The sequence below is a fragment of the Oculina patagonica genome, chromosome 14, assembly GCF_052425735.1.
Source record: "Oculina patagonica isolate OP01 chromosome 14, crgOcupat, whole genome shotgun sequence".
Taxonomy (NCBI): Eukaryota; Metazoa; Cnidaria; class Anthozoa; order Scleractinia; family Oculinidae; genus Oculina; species Oculina patagonica.
In genome coordinates this window covers 19,032,418-19,050,616 of record NC_135771.1, presented here as the reverse complement: position 1 = coordinate 19,050,616, position 18,199 = coordinate 19,032,418, and the positions used below count along the sequence as shown (strand labels likewise).

At 40.1% G+C, this 18,199-nt stretch overlaps 1 protein-coding gene across 1 annotated transcript in view; it reads left to right on the top strand.

Moving 5' to 3' along the window:
* Positions 1-18,199, top strand: part of LOC144638733 (lysine-specific demethylase 4A-like) — a 32,067-nt gene that overhangs the window by 467 nt on the left and 13,401 nt on the right. Inside the window, exons 2-11 of the mRNA XM_078497976.1 lie at positions 135-231; positions 8,374-8,449; positions 9,438-9,743; positions 10,150-10,199; positions 11,610-11,713; positions 13,608-13,745; positions 14,073-14,132; positions 14,517-14,716; positions 15,555-15,673; positions 16,964-17,136. Coding sequence (XP_078354102.1) covers positions 135-231; positions 8,374-8,449; positions 9,438-9,743; positions 10,150-10,199; positions 11,610-11,713; positions 13,608-13,745; positions 14,073-14,132; positions 14,517-14,716; positions 15,555-15,673; positions 16,964-17,136 — 1,323 coding nt within the window. The remainder of the gene's footprint in view (positions 1-134; positions 232-8,373; positions 8,450-9,437; positions 9,744-10,149; positions 10,200-11,609; positions 11,714-13,607; positions 13,746-14,072; positions 14,133-14,516; positions 14,717-15,554; positions 15,674-16,963; positions 17,137-18,199) is intronic.

The window sequence follows — 18,199 nt, the reverse complement described above, 5'->3', positions numbered from 1 at the left end:
CAATTGTAAAAATTGTCTTTATTTTTAGCTAGCAATCTGTTTACACTCCGGCTAACTGCACGTGGTGAAAATTTTTGAGCGGTGTAGATCTTGTAAATATATATAGGCATGTGCTCTTGTTTGAATTATTTTAGGTTATACCTCCAAAGGAATGGGTTCCTCGGAAAAGTTATGAAGACATAGATATCACAATTCCTGCTCCAATACTTCAAGTTGTTACCGGAACGCAAGGTGAGTGAAAATTTTAAATTTTAAAAGTACAAACATTAAAAACATAATGCTGAACAGTTCAAGATAGTCAAGCATTTGCCGGGTAATTAATTAAGGCTTATTGCTAAATATCAATGCACTACAAAGAACTAAATTTCCTAAAAAGACCCTAAAATGTTTTCGTGACATTAAAGCTTATCGAAAGTGTAAAATTAATCTGTAAGCTTATTTTGTTTGGTAAGTTGACACGCAAGTATGAAAATGTCTGAAGGCAGTTTGTAAGTCGTGTTGAATTATAAACACGCTTGGATATCCAGAAGTTAGCCAGAGAAGTATATAATCTGAATGAAAATTCTAAATTCTAAGTGAAATATTTCACTTTAAAGTCACTACAAAGTTAGTTTCATTTTGTTTTGATGTTGTTCCTTAGATCACTGAAGCATTTCAAAAACCAAAACAAAAGAAATTCATTCGCCTTTTACAAGTCTATGTTTGATGTTTACATACTTTATATGTTAGAAACTAAAGATTAACTGTTGTTTTATTGTTCACGGTGTAAAGATCTCAGTTTAACTTCATGCAATTCATGTGTTTTTAACACCATACTTTTAAATACATTCGCTTTTTTAAGTAAATGCAAAACACGTTTCCACTTATTGATTATTTCATCTCGTGGGCGCATTTCCGTTCATCTGGCATTAATCATTATGAGCTACTTTAAAATCATTAGCAAGAGGAAATGATAAAACCGTTGAAACATTACTTGCAATTCCAATGAAAAACGCCATTCCTATAAATACTAGCAAAATGAAACAGCAAGAATTTCCTTTTGATGACATAAACCAAGTTGTCCAGTGAAAATATATCTGATGAATGAATGTGTATATTTGCAATTTCCTGTAAGTTTTGAAATGTGGAAATAAAGGTTAGACACACCCTTTCCTCTTATTAAGTATAATTTCCATTTCTGAAGTTGCTGTTAATTGTTATTGAGTGAATTACTGATAATATCTGTGCCAAGTTAAGATCTTTTCAACTCCCCCGGGTTTTTTTCAACCTTTAGTCTGGAAGCGTGTCGGCAGTTTCGTTAACCTTGACCCTAAAATGCTGCGTAATGATTTGAACTGTGATGAAAAAATAACTTCAATTTTCGACAAAACATGTCACGTCAAAGCTAACTTCTGCAATTTATGGGAGTGAGGCACCTAAACTGCTCTAAAACATTTAGTGTTTCCCCCAACCATAGCTCAACATTGTTTTAAAGGCTTAAAATACACAGTACTTCTGCTGCACCATCAAACATTTTTTTAACTTAAAGAGCAGTCAATGCATTGGTGCATTTTTGCCAACGTATTTGGCAACATTTTTTTCATCAACATGACTCAAAATTTACTAAATAAAATGTCCACATTTGGACCCATAGATATAAAACAATGAAGAGAGAGAGGGGGGGAGGAAAAGGTATCAGATTTTCAAACAAATAATTTGCAGTAATGAATGCAGGGCCGTAACTAGCAAGAGGCAAGACGAGGCAATTGCCTCATCTAGATTTTAATCCGAAATTATGAAAAACAAAATATGTTAAGTTGAGAAAATAACTCCGATCCCCAGTTGAACAAGATTGATTTTTCTGAAGGAATACCATGTGAAAAATGTTAAAAAAAGGGTTTCAGGGCTTCTAGATTTTAAAATTTTCTGGGGACATGACCCCAGACCTCCCTAGCAAGTTCTTGCCTTGTCTATGGCTAAAGTCTGACTACAGCCCTGGAATGTGAATGTCTCAACAGTTTTGTCGAAAATTGTCCTTGTAAGCTAGTATTTTATGTCTTTCAACTCTTTCTCTTGAAAGTGCTTCATGTACGTCTGGTTAGAGGTTAGAGCGTCAATTTAATTACTATCTCGGAGGGTTCAGATTTAGTTGTGGCTGTGAAGGGGATTATAAATTCATTTAAGTTAAGACTCCTGGCTCTAAAATGTCTGCTCCCATGCCGTCCCTTCTGTACGGGCCCAAATATTCCATCGAACACAAAACTCTACAGATGACTCGAGGTACATTCAACGTCTTTATTCTTTGAAACTCTTATAGCCGACTGATCCGAACTAACATCAAATACAACTGACAAACAACGCGCGAAAACGAAAAATACATGCACAAATTACATAACAACAAACAAAAGAACAGAATATAAATCAGAAATGTTCAAGTGCTTTCTAAAGTCTCTTGGGACGCCTAATCGGCCTTCCATAACGCGATCGGGCTTGAACATCCTCCCCCACCAATGACGGACGGTCATTCACATCTCTTTGAACATCAACTGGGGGTCGTACGTCGTTCTGAACATCATCATTGTTCTCTTCTCTTCCAATAGGAGTAGTCACTGAAGAATTCCTTTCACTGGAGACACTGTCTCTGTGCGCCTCTAACAAATGCAGTCTTTGCACAGGTCTGTTGATGATCCCTTTTTCCGTCAAGACTTTGACAGTGCGAACTTTCCCATCTTTCCCGGGAAAGGTTTCGGCAACTTTTCCGAGTCTCCATTTCCCTCTGGAAACGTTATCTTCTGAGACCAAAACAACATCTCTTTCCTTGAGAGGGATTTCTTCCTTTGTCCACTTTTGTCGGACTGTGAGGCTTGGCAGATATTCTTTTAACCAACAAGACCAAAAGTGATTTTGAAGTTGCTGTTGGTACCGGTAACGCTCTGATAGGGACACTTCTGCTTTCTTGGGTAGGTTGTCAGGTGGACTTTGTAAATCTCTTCCAATGGCTAACAAAGCCGGAGTAACAACTCTTCCATCCCTTCTGTCATCACCGATGTACGTCAAAGGTCGAGAGTTGATTAAAGCTTCTATATCTGTCAGGACAGTCATCATCTCTGTGTAATTGAGAAAAGCTTGACGAAGCACGGCTAAGGTTGTCTCTGGACCAGCGTGACTTGCCTTGACATGAACGTGAAGGATTAACTTCTCTTTAACTGGATCATTATGTGGTATAATGATTTGATGCTTAGTTTCTTCTGGAATCTGTGCAAATTGTAGACGTCCACCAACCACAAGCAACTTCTTGGATTCATCAAATTGTGGATCTAGCTTAACAATGCAGCTCTTCTAAGACACTTTCCCTTTACTACACAGTTCCTCAATTTCTGGGAGAAAGACAACTCTTTGTCTGTTTCGTAGCCACGTGAATTCTGACTCCTTTATTTCATCAACGGACAGCTTCCCTTTCTTTGGATTACCACGTAAACGTGACCACTTCAGGATCCATGCAGTTATTTGTACTAAGCGCTGCCAGGTTTCATATCTTGATGCAAGTGAAGGAGTGCTTTCTTGTACTGTTGTCAGACAAACAATGTCACTTCTGTTAATTGTTTCTTTCCTTGATTCAATTAAACACTCGTCTGGAACTGCTGTATTAATTAATTCACACTCAGGCCATTGACTGCCAGGTTGTTGTAACCAGTGTGGGCCATTCCACCAAAGCTTGCTGTCTTTCAGTTTAGATGCAGAAATTCCTCTTGTGACCAGGTCTGCAGGATTCTGATTTCCTGGGCAAAATCTCCACTGGCTTGGTGCGACTCTTTGCTGAATCTCTTGAACTCTGTTTGCAACGAAGACCTTCCAGCTATAGAACTTGGCTTCTTGATCCACGCAAGTGCAATCTTACTATCCGACCAAGCATACACTGCGTCTATCGTGATTCGGAGTGCTTGTATGACGTAACTTAGTAATTTTGCAGTGATGAACGCCGCAAGAAGCTCAAGTCTTGGCAGAGTGACCCGTTTCACCGGTGCTACCCTGGACTTGGCCATAACTAGGTTGGATACTCTGTTGCCATCTCCGTCCTCAGCACAAACGTAGACCGCTGCTCCATAAGCCCTTTCGCTGGCGTCGCCAAATCCATGGAGTTCAACTTTGTCAACTGAAGACAAATTCCGTAGCAACCACCTTGGAATTTTGATTTGATCAACGTTCGACAATTCATGCTTCCAGATCTCCCAAGACTCAGCGATGTCTGGGTCTAGTGACTGATCCCAGTCTAGACCTCGAGTCCAAAGTTCTTGAAACAACAACTTCGGTATCATCAAAAATGGGGTCAGCAAACCCATTGGATCGAAGACTCTCGAGTACAAGCTAATCAAGCTTCTCTTTGTCTGAGGATCTTCTTCTGTCAAGATGCTGGAACCATTTGTAAACATTAACACGTCATCTTGTGTATTCCATGAAGTTCCCAGCGCTTTTAATGAATATGACATCTTCTCGGGCTCAGTGGTCGGCACAAGTGTTGGCGCTCTTTCATGAAGTGGTGTGGTTTCCATAACCTTCTGGGAATTTGAAGCCCATTTCGTTAATTGAAATCCCCCTTTCGATAGGAGATCACAAAGTTCATCCTTCAATTGTAGTGCACTGTCATCGTCCGGGGCACTAGAAAGCACCTCGTCCACGTACATATTCTCATTCACTTCCTTAGCTGCCACTGGGTACTCTTTTTTTTTGGTCCTGGGACAGGACCACTCAGAAGCCAGCCCAGTCTGGGTTTTGTTGCAATTGGAGTTCCTGGTCGTCCTCTTTTAATGCTTCCTTGTACTAATTTGTAATACTGGTCAGCACCAACCAGGAGGTCCACAGTAGCAGCTTTCCTTGGGAAATTGTCAGCGAGCTTCAGATTTCGCAGATGATTACATCTTGTTACATCAACGTCTACAGCTGCAAGAGGACCGCATACATTGTTTATAGTCCAGGCATCAATAGAAATCATTTGACCATCATTCAAATCGAGGGGTGTCAGCTTAAACGTCACTCGATTCATTCGTTTGTGTTGCTCTTGACCTCCCAGGACTTTAATCTTCATGTTTGTTGGAGATCCATGTCTTCTCATGTTCAGGTTGTCAGCAACAGCTGTTCTTAAAAAGGTCTCTTGCGAACCACTGTCCAGTAAAATGCGCACAGAACATTCCTTTCCTTCATAAATCATTCTTGCACAAGCAGTTGGCAGTAAATTCTGCTTGCACGTGGAAACAAATCCAGACAAAGTTTGAGTCTCCTCTTTTCATTAGCATCTCCCATCTCTCATCAGTTGTCTTGGTAAGGGCTACTGGGCATTTCCATGACTCGTGATTTTTTCCACAGAACCCACATTTCATTCTCTTACTCTCAGATGCACCCATCAGTTACTGTACTGACATATTCTCTTCGTCTTTGCCTCTTCTGCCTCTGTCATACCTCCGCTTGTGTTTTGGCAGTGAACCTTTCATGTCATCGAGAGCTTCTTTACTAAGGACGTGACCCTCCAAAAACTGAAAGAATTTCTTTATGTTAATCTCTTTGTCTTCCTCCTCAGTTTCGTACTTGGTGAGCTCCAACTCCCATTTCTCCTTAAGCTCACGTGGCAACTTAGTATCGAAGATTGGCAGCAACACCATAGACAGACTAGGGTTATCATCAGGCTTAAGACCAAGTGACTCCAAACTTCTCATCCTGTTTCGTAACGATTAGTAAGTACAGATCTCGTAACGATTTTCCATCAGCATTCTCAGGGACATCCAGAACCAAAATAGACTTGACGAGTTCGTTTGCAAGTAAATGTTTCCGACCAAAACGATCAAAACGCATCATGGAACGCTGGCCATTCCAACACATTCCCTGAAAACTTTGGCAGTTGTAACAGTGGTAACTTGACTCCCGTAACGTGCTCAGTAAAATCACTCGGTGCAGTAAATTGTGAATTGACTCCATTTTTCGCAATAAAATCTTCTGCCCTCCCGGAGATCCGTAATATTTGCGAATGAAAGTCATCCCACTCACTGAGAACTTCTTCCGTCAATTTCTCGTCTTCAACACTCGCTAAAACTTCCTCCACTGAGTGTATACAGTCCGATTCGTACTCATTCAACTTCTTCAATTGACGCTCAATTCTCGCAGGTGCGGTTTCTGCATCCATTAATTTCTCCAACGCGTTGCACACACATTTCGCATTTTTCTCCAGGAAGTGTAATCTTCGTTTAACCGCAGTAATTTTCGAGCCATGAACAAGTCGATCCTGATCCGTTTCTATTCTTGTGTCGTCAGATGACTTATCGAAGAACCGCATCATCTTCTCAGAAGAATCCTTGATAGCTTCCGTTAACGACTCCCGAAACTTTATAAGCGATTCTTCCACATATGCACCCATTTTGTTAACAGAAAATTCAACTTGATCAATCCTCTGATCTGACTTACGAAGTTGTTCGGTGATAAATGAAATTGACTCGTCTAACTTCACTTCAACATCAGTCATGATTTCCGCAACGGGAGCTTCTTTCTCGCTCTCGTGTGTTGATCTTTTCCTTGGCGTCGGCACAGGCTTAGGAGTTCCGTTTTCCAATGTTAATTTCTCTTTGTAGTAGTCGAGCAATCGTTCTTTTAGACTTGCTTTAGTTCCATCTTGCGACAGCCCGAACGTGAAGCAAAATGTCTTCAAATCCTCGATGGTCAACTTGTTGACTAATTCTTTCGCCTCATTTAAGTTCTTGGGAATTAGTAACGCTTCTTCTGTATTTTCCATGCTCGATTCGGCCGTAACTTTACTAACATCAACCTTGCTCTGCTACCAAAATGTACGGGCCCAAATATTCCATCGAACACAAAACTCTACAGATGACTCGAGGTACATTCAACGTCTTTATTCTTTGAAACTCTTATAGCCGACCGATCCGAACTAACATCAAATACAACTGACAAACAACGCGCGAAAACGAAAAATACATGCACAAATTACATAACAACAAACAAAAGAACAGAATATAAATCAGAAATGTTCGAGTGCTTTCTAAAGTCTCTTGGGACGCCTAATCGGCCTTCCATAACGCGATCAGGCTTGAACACCTTCCTCACATCTCCCACTTCCTATCAAAGGCTAATTTTTTGAGGTTTTGATGGGCTGTGCTATACTGGACACCTTTATTTGCCAATAAGCACTCTTTGTTGCTGTCAGTTACCTGTTTCTTAGGGAAATGGTCCAAACTATTGTACTCAGACAGGACCCACCACTGTGCAAAAAGACAGTCACTGTGGTCTCTTCATGTACCCCCTTCCCACCTTAAAAAATGGTGTCTTGTTTGTATAGCCCTCACTCTATCAGGAGTAGAAATTGAGAAAAAGATTCAAACATCCTTGTGCCATTTCTCCAGCAATGCAAGCTTCATGCACATTTTGAAGACGATACATTTTGTCCATTTTGGCTGATCAGGCAGGTGGCATATTGCATAGCCCCCCTACCCCTACACAAGCTGGGTCCTTGTCAAGCACACTTGTTATGACCACTTCCCTTAAGACCAAGGTCAAGCTGGGGGGGGGGGGAGTTAACACCTGGATGGAGAGAGGTTATGTCAGAGTAAAAGTGTCTTGCCCAAGAACACAACACAATCCAGAGTTGAGTGCATTAACCGTTCAGGGTCCAACAAGTCATAATTTAAAGGGTCAAACTTCCACTGCTTTCCCAAATCATTAGAAGTTTACTATTTTGTTAGGTCAGGTTCAGCTGACCTTGTTGGTTTTTTTTTTTTGATGGGAGACCCCTTTCTTATCTGGGGGGGGACAGGGGGGTCTGAACCTCCCGTCTCCCGTACCTTTTACTCCCGCTTCCCGTACCTTTTACTCCCGCCTCCCGCCCCTTTTCGTAGCGCTTCTCTCCTTTTTGTTCCATGTCCATTGCGAAATGTAATGAAATGTTACGAAATTTCACTCGTTTTCTCCCGGTTCCAGCCACCTTAAGAATCCCGCTTCCCGTCCCCTCTCCTCCCGCTTCCCGCCCCTTTTCTCCCGGTCTCCCGCCCCCCTGTCCCCCTCCACTTATCTGAAATACTGCCAATAGGCCTGCTTGCCTTCTTTTGAGTGTGTGATGAATAGCTATATTTATAATTGTGTGGTTCCAGAAAATGTCCATATTCCCCCACATAACGGATTGGAAATTCCTGGGGTTTGGGAGGGGGGGGGGGATATCAAAGGCCAAAAACTTCAAGAAAATGTATGAAGCTTTAATAATTGGAATTTCCAGAGGAGTGGGGGTCTTAGGGAAACATCCTTTCCATTGGGGAGGTATGGAAAATTTCTGAATCTACATATTTACAGAAAACATTTGTTGTTAAAACTTACTTAAATTAAGACAACTTCCTTGTTTCGTAGGACTTTACCAGTTGTTTAATGTGCAGAAGAAGGCAATGTCCTTTAGTGAATTCAAGAAACTTGCCAACAGTGAGAGGTAGTCAAATTTTTATTTATAACTTGTATATCTTATACATGAAATTTTTTCATGTAGTATACATATATTTCAAATTTTGTAATTCAAACAAATTTGAATACAAAAATTCTGTGCACCGCTGTACCTCTGGTTTTTTCAAACCTTTAATCGTCTAGAGCTCTGAGGCCTAATAAGTATGAGTCAGTCCCTGAGAGTTAGTGAGAGTTTGGCTCTCATCAACTAACATTGAAATGCATCCAAACAAGGATGAGAGTACATGACAGTGACAAAACTCAGGCAGTGTACAAGCAAAAATTCTAGATGTTGAGTCACAGAGAATTTTGAGTAGCTTTAAATTTGCTGAGATGTACAAGAGTTGATGCAAGTCAGTGTGAGCACACTGTAGGGGTTTGCGGCCGATGAAAGCAAGAGTTTGAACTCTCAACCACTTTCTGGTTTGACCTGGGCATAAAGATTGCATCCAACTTCAATATTAAATCTCTCTAGTCAACCATGCCTCCATTTACTGTTAATAAAGAGTTTTTCTACGTCTACTATTTTTGTATGGGATTTTTGGTATAAAATTTCACATGGAGCATGTCTAACCCGAAAAGATTGCCGGGAAACTACTTAATAAGATAATTAAAGGACCCTAGTCAGCCACGCCTTTGTTTTTGTTTACATACAAGAGTTTTGGTATTATGTTTTGCGCGGAGTGTGTCTAAGTGAAAGAGATCAAAGGTAATTTAACACACATCCAGTAACACAATTACAGCAATGCAATAAGATTTTGCTTTGCCAAACAGTTTTCATAATTTCGTTGGTATTGAAAATGGCGGAGGCTGACTAAGGTCCTTTAAACGGCTACACTGTAACACAACTTGGGGCGATGTAGTTAAGATTTCGCTTTACCATACAATTTTCATAATTTTGATGGCATCAAAATTGGCAGATTTCGTGGATTTCAAAGTGTTGCTGACTAGGGTCCTTAAAACTATCTTGTTTGCAGGCATAAACCTCCTACAGGAGATCCTGATGAGATTGAAAGAAAGTACTGGAAAAATGTCACATTTAACAACCCAATTTATGCAGCTGATATCCCAGGCACTATTTACGACAAGGATGTCAATGAATGGAACATTGGACGGCTAGGAACAATTCTTGACTTGATAGAGGACAAGTATGGAGTTCATATTGAGGGAGTAAACACGCCATATCTTTACTTTGGTATGTGGAAAGCCACGTTTGCCTGGCACACTGAAGACATGGACCTGTACAGTATTAACTATTTACATTTTGGAGCTCCTAAAACATGGTGAGCAATTTTTTTCAGTGTTGTTGGCGAGTCTGGAAATCAATATTTATTAAAGGTGTTTTCTTTTCTCCATAATGTACAGTCATGTACAAAAACAGCGGGGTTTTTTGTTGATTTTGATTGCATTGCTGCTGTGTTAATAGGTTTGCTGTAAGATGGTGTTCCACTAACTTCCACTTAGCTACATGTACATATTAATAGGCCATTTCCGAGTTACCCTTTGCCTCTGTTTGGAAATGAGTCTACGTGCAAAACCATTCATATGAAAATGAGTTTCACCACAGGTCCATTTTCATGCAAATCAAACTCATTTTCATTTGAATGATTTCGCACGTAGACTCGTTTTGAAACAAAGGCAAAGGGTAACTCGGAAATGGCCTATTAAACTTGTCTTCATTAAATGTAGGTATGCTATTCCTCCTGAGCACGGCCAGCGTTTGGAAAGACTTGCTTCTGGTAGGTCAATCAAGTTCTAATTATAATGATTTATTGACCTGATGAAGTTTGCACCTTAGATAAGTCCTTGCATTGCTTAGCCATCTTAATAGCGGAGCTCCTAGTGGCCCAAAGGGCCGCAGAGCAGAGCCCCATACCCATAGAAAATTAACAGACCCATGCTTTTGGTTTTTCATGGCCATCATGGCTAGCGGCATAGCTCGTGGGCGTATGCGATGACGACAACGACGAAGTTGCCCCAACATGGCGGCCATACTCCAGAAATCGGTTTAAGGTTATGGTTAACGCCAGCTTACATCTTTGATATTGGACATCATGTCATGGTCAATCGACAGCTGTCAAAACAAGGTATCCGCTGACCAGTATCACTTGACCATATCACGGGCTCACATATAGAACTCAGCGAGGTCGAATGTTTTTTTGAAGTTTGCCGCTGACCAAATAATTGTATATATTGGATCGCAGGCTCAAGTGCTTTATTTTTTTGTTATTGGTCAGTAAATTGGGAGCTCCGCTTTTAGGCTTAGCTAAATCTATTTAATATTAGAAGCAAGGTGTTGTCGTTCCATTACTAAGTTGCTTTGTACACCTTTCATATTCAAAAGCATCGACATGTCATTATTACTCGATCCAAACATTCCTTTGCATGTCCACTGATTTCCCCTGTGGGGAACCCTAATTGTTTGGGTCAAGTGACGTGTAAATTTTTTTACAAGCTTTAAAACATCTCCCAAGAACATAGTATAGTGGAACCCCGATATAATGATCCTCGATACAACGATATCCCCGGTATTAGATGAATATGCTATGTCCCGGCAAAAGTTACAGTTAAATGTATGGGACAGAACCTCGATATAACGATATTCGATATAACAATATTCCCGATATAACGATGAGAATTTAGCATAACGAGCGTAAAATCTTCCCCGATATAACGATATTACAGTATCAGCACACACTACAAAGAGGCGATAAGTAAAGACGATTACAGTCACAACTGTTAAGTTTAGTTTTGTTTTCCTTTTACGATTCATATATACCACAGACATTGTCCTGTAACCTTGAAAACGTGTAATGCTTTGCAAATTGCTACATGCTTGAAACGCTACATTTGTGAAACATGTCAGTCATTTGATAGTCATTACAAGTTGAATAAAATAATATGCAGTTAAAAAGTACATTTTAATTTTACCCTGATATAACGATATTTTTGGCTATCTTATGGCCATATCGTTATATCGAGAGTCTCGATATAACAATATAATTTTACTGCTCATTTGGCATATCGTTATATCGGGGTTCCACTGTACATGACAGTAAAATATTATTGATGGCATCAGGTCCTGATCTTAATGTCGTTATAATAGAATAATTTATTTATAAATGTAAATGTTGTATGTTTTTAAACAGGGTTCTTTCCTGGAAGTTTCCAAAGCTGCTCTCAATTTCTTAGACATAAAATGACCATCATCTCCCCTCAAGTACTGCGAAAGTTTTCAATCCCTTATGATAAGGTATGGTTATATTGAAAAGTTTGCCCTTGTTGTGTCTCTATGATACCTGTAAGTTGTTAAAAAAAGTGTACGAAGTATCACTGTTGAATTTTATAAGGCAAGGTTAAGCCTACATTCAAGCCTAGTGACCATCAGGCTGGTGCTTTATGATCTCTTTCTGGTTTAAGAAAGAGATAAGCGCTTGTGGCGTACGTTTTGATTTGTAAACTTTCAAATACTTTGATCACACGCACGTGCTGATTTCCGTTAGATGGCATTTCACATTTTCCACTGAGGAAGGGGCAGTAGCCCCGAAACGTATGGAAACATTATACTACCATCAGGCGCATTTTTCATTTTAATTATCGTTTTCAATAGCCCAATTTCGATATATTAAAATTCAGCCTAAAACAATAGACCTCGGGACGAGGCTCCGGGGACTAAACTATAGAGTTTGTGGGGTTTATTCCCCGGAGCCTCGTAGTGATGTCTATTGTTTTAGGCCGAATTTTAAAATATCGAAATTGGGCTATTCATTAGTTATATGCGCTACAAAGTCACACGAAATTTCTTAGAGATTTCTATATGTTACTCTTTGTGGTTTCAGTTGCATAAAGTGACTTGTTGAAGTTAAGGGTTTGATGCATTTCCCATTAATATATAGTGAGTGGGAGGAGTAGAAATTCTCCTAGTTGTATTAGATAGGATGCTAGGCCATTGCGGGTTAAGTCCCCTGGTAACGGTTTCCAGCAAATTCCAGCTCTTAAAAATATGAAAATTTAAAGTGGCTCTGAAACCGCTTCGTAGAATTTTTTTTAACTTTGCAAAAAGTTGTAACTTAACATGCTGATCAATGTTCAACAATAAAAAATGGGGATCACTGAGCTCGTTTTTGAGTTATAAGCACTTAAAGACAAAATAAAGGGTTTTTTTTCAACAGGTTATACTGTTGCTATAGTAACCAGTGATGTCATGAAAATAATCACAACATATTCACCAATCATTGGGCATTAATTTAATACCATTATTGTGGCATCAACGGATAAAGATTTATAGTACTGACCCATCAAAGTATAAGAGCTGGAAAGTCCTGGAAACCGTTACCAGCCACCTTAAGTCCCCTGGCATTTACAGTTTGCCGGTACCCATTGTTACACCATGGTGGAGAGAAGCACTGTGAGAGTGAGTGTCTTGCCCAAGAACACAACGCAGTGACCCTGGCCAGGGTTTGAATTGAGACTGCTCAGTGGTGCATACAGTGCAGGAAAGAAACATTTATCAAGTCTCGAGTAACATGGTTTCTGGTTTGTTACTCAGAAAGCTACACCCTTTTACAGATAGGAGCAAGTTGCATGTTGTACAGTCAGGTGTTCTGAATAAATATTATTTTACGTGGAACAAATGCACAATTCACGTTACTAGATAATTTCCAAAATAATAATTATAATGGTGCACCAAGAAGTTTTCCTTTTGGCCCATGAAACAAATGTTTCACATAAAATCAATATAATCTGTAGAAAAAAATCCCAACTGACAGGAGGTTGACCATTTCACTATTTACATTGTACATGTACATGAACATGTCACAGTCCAAGAAGTTGAATAGGGGACTACTGAGGGCAAATCCAGCTAGTTTTAGTTACAACAGTTGCTGTAAACCAGTCCAGTAAAAATAATAATAATAATAAAACAAAACGAAATAAATGTTTAATGCAATGTAAGACATTTAAAAACCATTTTATTGCATACTGATGAACATGTCTACATTCAGTAACTTGAATCTAGGGTATGAAAGATAACCTGAATAAGTTCATTGTGTCCGAGAATATTCAGACTTGCACTTGGTTGGTAAACGGTTATATTTCTATGCGCATTAGTTCTTAACTGAAACTTCAAACAACATGTTCCTTTGCAGATCACACAAGAAGCTGGTGAATTCATGATAACTTTTCCTTATGGCTACCACTGTGGTTTTAACAACGGTTTTAACTGTGCTGAGTCGACAAATTTTGCTTCAGAAAGGTGGATTGACTTTGGAAAGAGAGCACAAGTGGTGAGTCAAAGTCCTATCTAGCTTTGATTTTGACTTTTTTCCATCCTTGTACAGGCCCAATTGCACAGCTTCGTTTCATACAGTGAATTAATTTGCTAGTATTACATCGAGTTTTTTTCTTCTTCAAGTTTTCATAGCTCTTAGAACTTCTTTCTGCACTTCAAAGCTGCACAAAAGATTCAAGACCTAATTACATGTAGCATACAATTAAAGTCCCTCAGAACAACAAATAAATAATTTTATTCTCATTAAATTGCTAATGAACCATTCTTTGTAGCATCATTGTGTAACATGGTGTCTTACTGCTACTGATTTGATATTTTTCAGTGTATGTGTAAAAAAGACACTGTCAAGATCTGTATGGATGTATTTGTCAAGACATTTCAGGTGAGCAGATTGAAACAGTTACACTTTTGAAGGTTAACTCGCCTAAACGGCTTAAAGCCCACTCTGAGGATACAGAGTAGTCAAAATAATGCAAGACAACCAAAAGTAAGCTATTTTTATTTTCCACATGTAATATTTAGAGCAATTTTCGAAGCATTGTCATACATTGTCTCATGGCTGAAAATGTAACCCAATCGCGAACATCTGGGCCGCCTGTGCTGAAATCTTCAAAGATAATGTTTTTCATGGGTAAAGTTGCCTACCACTTATTTAAGAACAGTTTAGACCAAACATCTCTGAAATCCCTGTGACACAGTCCCTTTAAAGATTGACAAGGATTACTCTAATTGGATTATTCTAATTGATAACAATGGTGATTTTCAGCCTGACCAATGGGAAGAGTATCAAAAATCCAAACACAAAGATAGCAGTGACAGTGATGAGGAGACAGACGAGGACGAAGAAGAGAATGAGAGGAAGAAAGGTGACAAGGAAAAAACGAAAAGGAAACAGAAAGCCAAGTCTCAGGGAATTGATATCGATGAGGATATCCCTCTCTCCAAGTTGAAGGATACATTAGCAAGGTAAAAAAACTAAGAATAAACGTTGTTTAAAATGCCGAGTTAAGTTCATAATAAACCAAACGTTTTGGGCTTAGCCCTTCATCAGTGGTAAAGTAAAGCCCAAAACGTTTGGTATATCATGTTCTTAACTTAGCACTTTAAATAACGTTTTTCTCAATTTTTATAATAACAAGTGTCACACAGTAAATGGAGATTTATTCTTTAAAAAAAAAAAAAAAAAAAACAAAGGTAATAAACTACCCTGGGATCATCCTCTCCATCCAGGGAACAGATTGGGGGGGGGGGAGGCCCTGCCCCCCCCCCCCCCATAGCGTAGAACATGCTTGCAGATAAGGTGCTAATAACACTAAACAGTTTCTGTGTATTCGAGTAAAACAGACCAAACCTTTCACATTGCTTGAGGTAATTAAAGTTGTACGTTTAGGCTGGTTTAGGACAATGCTTGAATTAGATGCAAATTTCTTGCAAACTTCTATCGATCAATTAAGTTCGTGATAGCATCAACGTAAGTACAGTATGTACATTGGGTAAAAACTGTTATAAATACTCTAATGGTTGAACTTCATTACAAATAACTTGAAGAAATCTTCAAGTTCTTTTTAATATATACTTTGTCACATGAAGACAGAATTTGACTACTAAAACGTGTTTAGGTTTCGACCACACAATGCCGTTTCACAACTGCTAAACCCTAGAGTAACAAGATAGCTGCCACAAACGAAAAAAGATATCTACAGTATCTCTGAAACCCCCCTTTTTGGGGGGGGGGGACGGCTGTACACAGGCTACTCTGAAACTGTGTGGATTTCGGTAGTTTTATTGTTATATTGTATTGCAGGAAATCTTTAGAGCCGCGGAAGTCAGCAGCTAAGCGACAGCCAGTGGTTACAAAATCCTTCACAGTTCCCAGCAGTGCTGGCAGACGGAAAAAAATGGAAGAAACCAAAAAAGGAAAAGGTTAGACATCTTTAGGCATCTCCTTTTGCTAATTAATTTATTATTGTCTTACACAGACCTTCCGTTAGCATTCCTTGCAAAAAATATTGCGTGACATTCAAAGAACCTCCGCTTGGGTTCGTCGTATCCGAAGAGTACCCGATTGTTATTGTCCAATCAGAAAATCGTACTTGCACTCAAGAGCATTCCCAAAGTTGATTCGTCAGCGTGATGTAAGAAGGTTACGTCGTGTTGTTAAGAGACCCCTGTCATAAGCTGATTGGCTCAGAAACGATCTAACTCACACTTTTTTTCCATGAGTGTACAACAGAGGGAACGTAATGATAGTGTAAGGCAGTGTTCACACTAAGTGCCCAAAAAAATAGCGTCTTGTTCTCACACAGAAAACCAAAGTACCCAAGTGCCATTAAGTGCCTGAGGCCACTGGCACCGTCCCCGAATTATGGCGTGGGTACTTGAAAAAATAGTACGTTCACTTTAGTGCCCAGCAAGACTGATCGTACTTGGGCACCGTGGCCAGGCACCAAGTGTGAACACAGCCCAAGAAAAAAATGCCACACAAAGGTCAAATATACATGTACCACAAAGAATTTGACACTCGATCAAAAGGCTTGAAACTTCTGATGAAGCCTTTGACGGCCCTGGTAGTGTATCAAAACTACAGAAGCTTTGATCTTAATTTGTGTCCTGTATGATTCTTACGACCTCCTAGGCAGACGCTCTTTGGGCTCGTCACACAATTGCACGTCACGCAATTGTCGGATGTTTGCGTGACGAGGCAAACGAGAATTTGCGTAGGAGACTGTGAAAGAGTTCTCAACTTTAATTCCATGCCAACGTGGTCTGTGCCGCCTTTCCCATCTTTGCCAAGCAAGAACAAGAAAAATTCACAAAGTGTCGTTTCGTTTTTGCTTTGTCCTCAGTTGACACAGTGCTTGTCTACTAACAGGTTGATTCTGTTATCTTACAGGAGGCAAGCGTGGCCGAGTGGTTAAGGGCGCTGTTGTTGTAATCCGGAGGTCCCCAGTTCAAGACCTGTCCTTGCCACTAGCTGGATTTGTTTCTCGGTCGTCCCGTGTTCAAATTCTCGGTCACGCTTTGTATATAGCCAACTGGTCTGCCTCCTGCCAGTTGGGATTTTTAACCTTGTTATGTTCATTTAAAATATTTGTTTCCTCTGTTTCAGTGGCATGCTTGTAAACTAGCTATCTCGTAGAGATATGAAGCTAAGTGCATGACCACTATAAACAACATTTATTTATTTTATTTTTATTTATTTTATTTTTACAGGTCGTAAACATCTTGAGGGCAAAAACAGTACATCAAATAAAATCCTCTTGAGCGTTCTCGACGGGCTGTGGCAGCATCAGCTACCAAATTTTGAACTAGAACAGGCTTTCAATATTGTCTCATCACAACTTGAGCCTAGCTGTTCTGTATGTAGCTTCTTCTCTAAATCAGAGGTAAGGAAACTAAAGGGAAGGGGGAGGCACACGCGTGTGTTAAGTACCAGTTACGACTTTTAGTCTAGTACAAGGCAGAAAACTGAGTAGCCTCAGTATGCAGACGTCTTTCTTTGCGTGCTAAATTCTTCTTCCCGCTTTAGAAAAGAAATTCCATACTGATGACGTAGCTCTGCAGACATCCGTGTAGTGTCTCTGATTGGTTGTTGCTCAGTTTTAAATTTCTCGTACAAGCAACAACCAATGTATAGATCTCTGTAGAGATACATCATCAGTGTGGAATTTTCGGGTGAATGCGCTTGCAAAGAGAGATGCGTGTTTCTTACAACGTGCTCTAGCCAATAAAGCAAAACAGTTTTTTCAACCAATCAGAGTTAGAACCAAAACCAATCCTGACATTATTAACTGCGCGTTTTCCCGCGTTTTGTATCAGTTGCATGCTTTCCCGCGCTTATATAGCATCGGCTACATGTTTTCCCGCGCTTGGCATAGGTTACACGTTTTCCGCGCTAGCATCGGTTACACGTTTTCCAGCGCTTGGCATCGGTTACACGTTTTCTCGCGCTTATATAGCATCGGCTACATTTTTTCCCGCGCTTAGCTTCGGTTACACGTTTTCCTGCGCTTGGCATCGGTTACACGTTTTCCCGCGCTTAGCTTCGGTTACACGTTTTCCTGCGCTTGGCATCGGTTACACGTTTTCCCGCGCTTGGCATCGGTTACACGTTTTCCTGCGCTTGGCATCGGTTACACATTTTCCTGCGCTTGGCATTGGTTACACGTTTTCCCGCGCTTATATACCATGGGCTACATGTTTTCCTGCGCTTGGCATCGGTTACACGTTTTCCCGCGCTTATATACCATGGGCTACATGTTTTCCCGCGCTTGGCATCGGTTACACGTTTTTTCCGCGCTTAGCTTCGGTTACACGTTTTCCTGTGCTTGGCATCGGTTACACGTTTTCCCGCGCCTATATACCATGGGCTACATGTTTTCCTGCGCTTGGCATCGGTTACACGTTTTCCCGCGCTTGGCATTGGTTACACGTTTTCCCGCGCTTATA